The sequence below is a fragment of the Monopterus albus genome, unplaced genomic scaffold (assembly GCF_001952655.1).
Source record: "Monopterus albus unplaced genomic scaffold, M_albus_1.0 scaffold192.1, whole genome shotgun sequence".
Taxonomy (NCBI): domain Eukaryota; kingdom Metazoa; phylum Chordata; class Actinopteri; order Synbranchiformes; family Synbranchidae; genus Monopterus; species Monopterus albus.
This window is the reverse complement of record NW_018128072.1, coordinates 815,797-825,854: the sequence shown is the minus strand read 5'-3', so window position 1 is coordinate 825,854 and position 10,058 is coordinate 815,797. Positions and strand designations below refer to the sequence as shown.

The window sequence follows — 10,058 nt, the reverse complement described above, 5'->3', positions numbered from 1 at the left end:
TTGTCCGAGAGGCCTGACACTGTGTCAATGTATTCCTCCTGGATCATGAAAGCAGCAAGGTTAGCAGTGTAGGAGGCCAGAAATATGACGGCAAAGAAGGCCCAGATCAACACCATGATCTTGCTGGTGGTTCCTCTAGGGTTCTCCACTGGCACAGAGTTGTTGAAGACAATAGCCCACAAAAGCCATACTGACTTTCCTATAGTGAAAGTAGATCCCCCCGACTCTGGCCAGAATGATGGAGAGGAAAAACAGAATGAGGAATATAATGAGTAGTTGTAGCACAACCAGCACAATTTTCATTTTAGAATGTAATCAAGTGAGTACATGGCACAATCGTGTAGATGAGGTGGCCGATTTAAATTAAACTTTGGGTTTACTCTCTGTGAAAATACCTTTGACCTTTTATGACACCAAAGCTCATAAGGCAGTAACTATATGTTTCAAGGATGACAGCGTTCAATTCAGCTGCTATGTGATCTTACAAATGATTAAATCACATGGTGCAAATCACCACTCAAAGGACTCAAAAACTCCTGCCTTTATACAATAGGAGTAAAGGAGGAAGGATGAGAGTGAATGAGAGGGATATATGAGAGGATGACAGAGAAGTAAAATTATATAGAGCACAGCAATCAGGCAGTAAAAAGGCATGTCGGACTGGGTATTGAGCTGAGGCATCAGGCATACTGAATATCACAGGGGTACAAACTATGCTGCTGAATAATAAATGGCTGCTTCAGTATCAACAATACTTGGATGCAGTTCAACATAGTGTAGGTATAATTTCCTCTCTGCTGCACTCACAGTAAAGGATTCAGGGAAGCAAATGTCCATCCCTTCATTTTAAAAATGACAACTGACCAATCATACAACAAGAAACTAAACTCAATAGAAGCCAAAAGTTAATTATCATACTAAAAGTCATTTTGGCTTTGATATTTTTAACCACAGTTGAGGAGGGAGTTCAGTGTTTGTCCATTTGATCGGTGTGACAACAGTGATGGACTGCATGCCGACATCTATCAGACTGGGAAACAGACAGCTTAGACCCATCACTCACTCTTGCCAGTTTGGAGACTGCGGTTGTAGCCCACAGGGCTGAAGAACTCAAATATGAAGACAGTCACAGCCACCACGGTCAGGCACATGACAAACATCATCACCCACACCGCTGGACTGTAGGGCTCTTTGAAGGGAAACAAGAAAAGATTGCATAAACACATACTGTAGCATAGGGGCTTATTAAACTGGTTTGTGCTGCATTATTATAAATTATTATTTTTTCATTAGCATGTACTTTATACTGTAATGTGTAATAAACACAGGGAGGAACATTGTATGGAATGAAAACAGAACCCAATGGAAAAAACATATTCTCCAGAAGCATCTCAGTGCAGTCTGAAGGCCAATAACACTTCTTTCCCACTGGAGCCTCAAGTCTGCTGAAGGAGTGACAAGTCTAAGCTGGGAAGACGAGAGCACCTGGGAAAGGTAATGACTAATCTAGATGTACCAGTGACCAAAGACAGAGGCTTTTTATGCAAGCTCAAGGCTTTATAATTAGATTAGATTCTGTACATCAGCTAGACGCTACCAATAAACAGAGCCTCTTACCTAAGAAAGCAGATGGTGAAACAGTTCCATTGCTACGGGAGACCATGACACTGATCCCAGTCTCCACAAAAGGGACAGAGAAATCCACAACCTCTGACCTCTCCTCGTTGATAGTCAGTGAGCCAATAGCCATGTCTGCTCGCTTGTATACTACCTAAAGGGGAAGAGCCGTAACAGAGAAAGCTAATTTGGGTAATTCTGTAATGATTATAAACAGATAAAGCCAATCTTTTACAGTCCACAAAGGTTTATTTCTAGGAGACATAGTGAGATTCCTGTACCCTGACCCTTTGTGCACCCTCAGATGTGTCTGCATGAGGAAGGTCAATTATTCAATCTGGTACAAGTACTGAACACATGTCTCTTGTGCATCTCTTTAGCATGCAAAATGATCCTGGGCCCGTCTGCCACCTTCTAGAAAAGCTCAAAAACTGCTGTGTCTGCTGATTGTACAAGTGAAATGTTAATCTACATTAGATGTGGCACATCCGCTTTTCAGAGAAAATCAGCAGAAAAATGAAGCGAAGCGAAAAGCAGAGCGCCCTCCCCTCAACTTTGCCCAGTCTCTGGATTACCGATCAAAGAATGGCAGGCTTTAGAACATCTGATTAAAAGACAGATATTAGTCTGAGGAAACAAAACCTGCTTAGCCCTTTGCATGTGAAAATAGATTCTATAGACAGCTCTGACCTGGGCCTGCATTAAAAATGACTGAGCTGGACAGCGCAGTGCAACTGTTTTGGAACGCATGACAACTGGCTTTTGGCAAGTTATGTCTGGGACAAAGATAGAAACAGCGGGGCAGGTCAATGAAACAGCAGCCCCTGTATTGATCTCAGTATGTGTGCGATCATTTGTGTGTGCTTGCCAGTTTGTGTGTACTTGTTATTATATGTTTATGCCAGCATTTCTGTGTCTTTTCTTGATGGGAGATCATGAACCCTAGTGAGTATTGCCAGGAAAATAAGATAGACTTATCACAACTAGCCAGGGGACAAAGTGTGTACATGTGTCTTTGTGCTTTTATGTGCTTGTGTGTGTCTCTGCAGATAAACACACCACAGGAATGTGTTTGCAGGAGCATATGTGTAACTATGTGATTTTTGCTCTCTATTATAACGTATGCATTGGTATGCATATGTGTGTGTGTGTGTGTGTGTGCACACGCGCATGTGCGTAATAAATTACAGGTGCCTGATTTCTGTCAGTTTTTAAGTGGCCATAGCTCCCACAGTGATTGATGTGACACATAGGGCTCTATTTTCCTGATAGGACAAAGTTGGCGCAACTTTAAATGCAGTCTTTATGCAGTTATCCTTCAGCACAAATCTCTTTTTTAATGTATTAATTAATTTATTTATTGCATATTGGTGTGTTTGGTAGTTTCTTGTCATGAAAGAATGCTCTTTTGCTGAAATGGCTTGAGACCATGTTTATGCTTATGTTTACAATTAGGCAGCTGGTCATTTTGACCCCAAATTGCCTTTGGGTCAAAACTTGCTTAAACCACATTTTATTGCAATGCAGGTACATTGCAATTTTCCAAACAGTTTAGCCTAGGAAGCAGGAGAACAGGTACCCAAATGTATATTAACAGCCACATCAATGTAAAATATACTGCTAAATCCATATCTGACCTTCTGGAATTTAGTATGAATAATTTATTGGAAATATTAAATATGTGCAATAATTTAAAAAGACTGCTTTCAAATAAAATAAACAAACTAGTCCTCAGTATGCGGCTCTATGAATATGATCAAACAGGGTTGGCGTGCATGACACTGTGTCAATGTATTCCTCCTGGATCATGAAAGCAGCAAGGTTAGCAGTGTAGGAGGCCAGAAATATGACGGCAAAGAAGGCCCAGATCAACACCATGATCTTGCTGGTGGTTCCTCTAGGGTTCTCCACTGGCACAGAGTTGTTGAAGACAATAGCCCACAAAAGCCATACTGACTTTCCTATAGTGAAAGTAGATCCCCCCGACTCTGGCCAGAATGATGGAGAGGAAAAACAGAATGAGGAATATAATGAGTAGTTGTAGCACAACCAGCACAATTTTCATTTTAGAATGTAATCAAGTGAGTACATGGCACAATCGTGTAGATGAGGTGGCCGATTTAAATTAAACTTTGGGTTTACTCTCTGTGAAAATACCTTTGACCTTTTATGACACCAAAGCTCATAAGGCAGTAACTATATGTTTCAAGGATGACAGCGTTCAATTCAGCTGCTATGTGATCTTACAAATGATTAAATCACATGGTGCAAATCACCACTCAAAGGACTCAAAAACTCCTGCCTTTATACAATAGGAGTAAAGGAGGAAGGATGAGAGTGAATGAGAGGGATATATGAGAGGATGACAGAGAAGTAAAATTATATAGAGCACAGCAATCAGGCAGTAAAAAGGCATGTCGGACTGGGTATTGAGCTGAGGCATCAGGCATACTGAATATCACAGGGGTACAAACTATGCTGCTGAATAATAAATGGCTGCTTCAGTATCAACAATACTTGGATGCAGTTCAACATAGTGTAGGTATAATTTCCTCTCTGCTGCACTCACAGTAAAGGATTCAGGGAAGCAAATGTCCATCCCTTCATTTTAAAAATGACAACTGACCAATCATACAACAAGAAACTAAACTCAATAGAAGCCAAAAGTTAATTATCATACTAAAAGTCATTTTGGCTTTGATATTTTTAACCACAGTTGAGGAGGGAGTTCAGTGTTTGTCCATTTGATCGGTGTGACAACAGTGATGGACTGCATGCCGACATCTATCAGACTGGGAAACAGACAGCTTAGACCCATCACTCACTCTTGCCAGTTTGGAGACTGCGGTTGTAGCCCACAGGGCTGAAGAACTCAAATATGAAGACAGTCACAGCCACCACGGTCAGGCACATGACAAACATCATCACCCACACCGCTGGACTGTAGGGCTCTTTGAAGGGAAACAAGAAAAGATTGCATAAACACATACTGTAGCATAGGGGCTTATTAAACTGGTTTGTGCTGCATTATTATAAATTATTATTTTTTCATTAGCATGTACTTTATACTGTAATGTGTAATAAACACAGGGAGGAACATTGTATGGAATGAAAACAGAACCCAATGGAAAAAATATATTCTCCAGAAGCATCTCAGTGCAGTCTGAAGGCCAATAACACTTCTTTCCCACTGGAGCCTCAAGTCTGCTGAAGGAGTGACAAGTCTAAGCTGGGAAGACGAGAGCACCTGGGAAAGGTAATGACTAATCTAGATGTACCAGTGACCAAAGACAGAGGCTTTTTATGCAAGCTCAAGGCTTTATAATTAGATTAGATTCTGTACATCAGCTAGACGCTACCAATAAACAGAGCCTCTTACCTAAGAAAGCAGATGGTGAAACAGTTCCATTGCTACGGGAGACCATGACACTGATCCCAGTCTCCACAAAAGGGACAGAGAAATCCACAACCTCTGACCTCTCCTCGTTGATAGTCAGTGAGCCAATAGCCATGTCTGCTCGCTTGTATACTACCTAAAGGGGAAGAGCCGTAACAGAGAAAGCTAATTTGGGTAATTCTGTAATGATTATAAACAGATAAAGCCAATCTTTTACAGTCCACAAAGGTTTATTTCTAGGAGACATAGTGAGATTCCTGTACCCTGACCCTTTGTGCACCCTCAGATGTGTCTGCATGAGGAAGGTCAATTATTCAATCTGGTACAAGTACTGAACACATGTCTCTTGTGCATCTCTTTAGCATGCAAAATGATCCTGGGCCCGTCTGCCACCTTCTAGAAAAGCTCAAAAACTGCTGTGTCTGCTGATTGTACAAGTGAAATGTTAATCTACATTAGATGTGGCACATCCGCTTTTCAGAGAAAATCAGCAGAAAAATGAAGCGAAGCGAAAAGCAGAGCGCCCTCCCCTCAACTTTGCCCAGTCTCTGGATTACCGATCAAAGAATGGCAGGCTTTAGAACATCTGATTAAAAGACAGACATTAGTCTGAGGAAACAAAACCTGCTTAGCCCTTTGCATGTGAAAATAGATTCTATAGACAGCTCTGACCTGGGCCTGCATTAAAAATGACTGAGCTGGACAGCGCAGTGCAACTGTTTTGGAACGCATGACAACTGGCTTTTGGCAAGTTATGTCTGGGACAAAGATAGAAACAGCGGGGCAGGTCAATGAAACAGCAGCCCCTGTATTGATCTCAGTATGTGTGCGATCATTTGTGTGTGCTTGCCAGTTTGTGTGTACTTGTTATTATATGTTTATGCCAGCAAGTCTGTGTCTTTTCTTGATGGGAGATCATGAACCCTAGTGAGTATTGCCAGGAAAATAAGATAGACTTATCACAACTAGCCAGGGGACAAAGTGTGTACATGTGTCTTTGTGCTTTTATGTGCTTGTGTGTGTCTCTGCAGATAAACACACCACAGGAATGTGTTTGCAGGAGCATATGTGTAACTATGTGATTTTTGCTCTCTATTATAACGTATGCATTTGTCTGCATATGTGTGTGTGTGTGTGTGTGTGCACACGCGCATGTGCGTAATAAATTACAGGTGCCTGATTTCTGTCAGTTTTTAAGTGGCCATAGCTCCCACAGTGATTGATGTGACACATAGGGCTCTATTTTCCTGATAGGACAAAGTTGGCGCAACTTTAAATGCAGTCTTTATGCAGTTATCCTTCAGCACAAATCTCTTTTTTAATGTATTAATTAATTTATTTATTGCATATTGGTGTGTTTGGTAGTTTCTTGTCATGAAAGAATGCTCTTTTGCTGAAATGGCTTGAGACCATGTTTATGCTTATGTTTACAATTAGGCAGCTGGTCATTTTGACCCCAAATTGCCTTTGGGTCAAAACTTGCTTAAACCACATTTTATTGCAATGCAGGTACATTGCAATTTTCCAAACAGTTTAGCCTAGGAAGCAGGAGAACAGGTACCCAAATGTATATTAACAGCCACATCAATGTAAAATATACTGCTAAATCCATATCTGACCTTCTGGAATTTAGTATGAATAATTTATTGGAAATATTAAATATGTGCAATAATTTAAAAAGACTGCTTTCAAATAAAATAAACAAACTAGTCCTCAGTATGCGGCTCTATGAATATGATCAAACAGGGTTGGCGTGCATCATGACGCACCATCTGTCCTTATAGGATGCAGCTGGGAGTAACTAACGCTATATAGTTAAGTCATAGTGGCAGACTACTGAGTGAATATTTATGTGCAATACTTATACAGTAAATATTTTTTTTATCACAAATTAGGAATGGAGTACATAATTGAAAGGAGAAGAAGACAAATGCAGTGATGGAGGCTCGACACCTCACGGACAAGTATATCCTCATGAGTATTTTCCTCATGTGAAAATGTTCATTGACAGACTCTCCAGATCAACCATCATGACATCAATCAGAGTCAGGTTTCTGGCACTGCATGATCATTACTAAAATCCAGCCAAACTCATAACACATTCCTCTGACTAATAATTTCTTCTCCGTTTAGCCTGAATATACCTGGATGAGTCCCATACACCAGTGTTCACTGGCAAAACTGCAAGAAAAAAAATTGTTGAACACACCCATATGTGCCTTCGCTTGTCTATGTGCCATATTTCAGGAAAACAGAGCTCAGTGTTTAACTGCTCACCCAGAACTCAGTAGCTAATGCTGAGAAAGGTTGTTATGCAGCTCATTGACTGAAAATGCAACACAAAACTTGCTAAGGTACAAACATAAATCCGGACACACACACCTTACACAAATATGCTAGTGACACAGGAATGACACTGAGAACACATTGCTCACAGAGGCAGACAGGCAGAACCACAGGCAGCCACACATAAGCATAAACAAAACTCACCTCCCCAATCATGCCATTCCAGACTCCATCAATTTTTTTCCCATGCTTCCCATTGGTCACTAAGTAAAGGTCATAGGTGAAGCCAACAATCTTGGCTAATCTCTTGAGGATGTCAATGCAGAAGCCTTTACAGCACTGCTTCATGGGAACCATGCCCTCATGGATGGTGCTGTGAAAGAGTCACGGAGAAGAAAATAATTTGTAAAATCAAAGTAAAAGTGTCAAAGCCTTAAAAACTTCATCCTGATTGATGTTAATGCTGCTGATTGGTTGTAATGGTGCATTTCATCACTGGATGAGTTATGAGAAAAGTGAAATGGAAAGAAAACGAAGGGAAAGGGAAGAAAAGGAAAATGAGCAAAACGGAAAGAAACAGTCACAGTGGAGGGAAATTGTGGCCGAGCCCTTGGTGACAGGCTTGATCGACCAGTGTAGGATAGGTGCTATCATCCCTTCAGAAGCTGATGAACCATATAGCTCCACTGTGGATATATCAGATTGCAGACCCTTGAGTCATTCCCTTGATCCTCTGGAGAGAAGGTTGTTATTGATTATGGTCAGGGTGTGAAGAGACCATGGTTTATAATAGGTGATTGATGCCATCTCAATTGGATGGCATCATGAGTGCTTAGGAACTCCATTCATAACACTTGTAAATAAAGTGGTGAGACTACTATTCTTTTTTCCTTAGAGTTACTACCAGTACCACTTTTTCATTTTGCGTGATGTTAATAACATGGCACACACAGAAGTACGCATCAACCCAAAACTAATCTCAGTGATTTTTTTTTTAGATTTCTCTTCTACCCAAAAGAATTCAAACCTCGCATTAAGGGGTCGTCGGCATGGCACTGAGTCTCGGATGCAGGTCCCAGATGCAGGATCTGCCAGCTCCACAATGACAAAAGGCCTTTCTTCTAGTGTGACAACGCGTAGGTGCTGGGCATCATCAGGTGGTTTAAGGAACGGCCCATAGCGGGACCAAGCTGGGTATCGAAGCCTCAGCACACCATTTTCCCACCAGCCTACCTGGGAAAACAGGTGAGAGAAACATTAGACAGACATGTAAAAGGCCCCCAGCCCTCCCACATTGCTGCAAGAATCCCAGATTTAAAGAGACCCCAAATGACCACAAAGAATACAACAGCCCCTATTTCAGCAAAATATGTCATCCTTTGCTTTACTTTGCTAACCCCCTACCTAAGGAGTGACTACTGTGGTTTTTCATCTCTGATTACTTCCCTACATCAGCTCGTTTTGCCCCAATCATTTTTTCCCTACTTGCAGTCATATTGTGTCCCATTTGTAAATGTTTACATGTCTTGTTGTATTTTTGTGACTCTTTGTTACTCTGTGTCTGATAAGAAGTTGCAAATGGCACTGCTGTTGTCTGTCCTTGGCCTTTTGGTTATGGAAGAGGTTGTCAAGGAAGAAAACAAAGAGAAACCACACTAAATGGGTGAAATCATGGATACTACATTCACAGGCTGAAGGGACTTGGCTGAAAGTTTCTTTTCTCATGCAATGATTCACTAAGCAGAACCTCCAGGTAGAGTGGTCTCTCTCACCAATGAGCCCGACACCCATCCAACATGCCTATTTGGCAGAAAAGCCACCAACAGGCTTCAACTATTGCCAGTGCTGAGGCATACACCACAAAGATGAGCCCCGACAGACACTCACCAAAGGCCCGACAGTGGCTATGTGCCAGCCGTCGGCCACCGTCTGGCTGCTGGTGAGTGGTGGTGGTGTGTCATGGGCCTTAGTGGTGATTTAGCATCTCTGTTTGGTCAGTCTTTGCCTGTTTGTAGATATTGTGTGTGACTATGTTACTGTGAGTCTCTTTGTGACCATTTTGCATTTATGTGGAGTTATTTTGTGTGTCTTTGCAGTATTTATGTGCCTCTTTGTAGTTGTTTTGAGTCTTTGTGGTCATTTGTGTCTATTTGCAACCACCTTGCATGAATGGTTGTTTTGTGTCTTTTTCCAAGTAATTTAACTGACTTTCCAACATAAATTGTCAACAGTCACTTCTGACAGAGGCTCTGGTTCCAAGGGTTTGGACTAAACCCTTGGCCTCATGGGCCTGTGACCAGTTACACCCATTCAGTAATCCATCTATAGGGTTGAGTAACCAATACTTATTAATTAGTGAAATGATTACATTTTAAAGCAAGTTGCCCAGGACAGCTTTCATATACATTTGAGAACAAAAATTTTTGATCAACGTGAATCACCACCAGAGTCAGTATAATACTGTGTGTTTGTGAGAGCTACTTAGATTTAGGTTTATTGTCATTTCCATATGTGTACATGATATATATAACAAAGTGTTGTTTTTAATGGAGCTCAGGGCAACACAGTCTGAAGAATCCTCACAGTTTGAGAGAAGCCTAGAAGCCTAGAAGTGTCAGGTTTGCTCGGCTGTGCTTGCCTCTCTCACCTCTCTTACCTCCCTTATTCTGTCTTTCCACCCCTGATTACTGATCACACACACCAGTTTCTCACTCCCTTCTAACCAGATGCACTCGATCAGACCACTGGCTATTTCAAA

At 41.3% G+C, this 10,058-nt stretch overlaps 1 protein-coding gene across 1 annotated transcript in view; it reads right to left on the bottom strand.

Moving 5' to 3' along the window:
• Positions 1-10,058, bottom strand: part of grin2db (glutamate receptor, ionotropic, N-methyl D-aspartate 2D, b) — a 55,628-nt gene that overhangs the window by 11,524 nt on the left and 34,046 nt on the right. Inside the window, exons 7-11 of the mRNA XM_020617588.1 lie at positions 8,328-8,533; positions 7,505-7,673; positions 4,997-5,150; positions 4,443-4,568; positions 1-226 (exon numbers count right to left, since the gene is read on the bottom strand). The exon at positions 1-226 is cut by the window's left edge and continues 2 nt beyond it. Of these exons, the coding sequence (XP_020473244.1) occupies positions 1-226; positions 4,443-4,568; positions 4,997-5,150; positions 7,505-7,673; positions 8,328-8,533 (881 nt within the window). The remainder of the gene's footprint in view (positions 227-4,442; positions 4,569-4,996; positions 5,151-7,504; positions 7,674-8,327; positions 8,534-10,058) is intronic.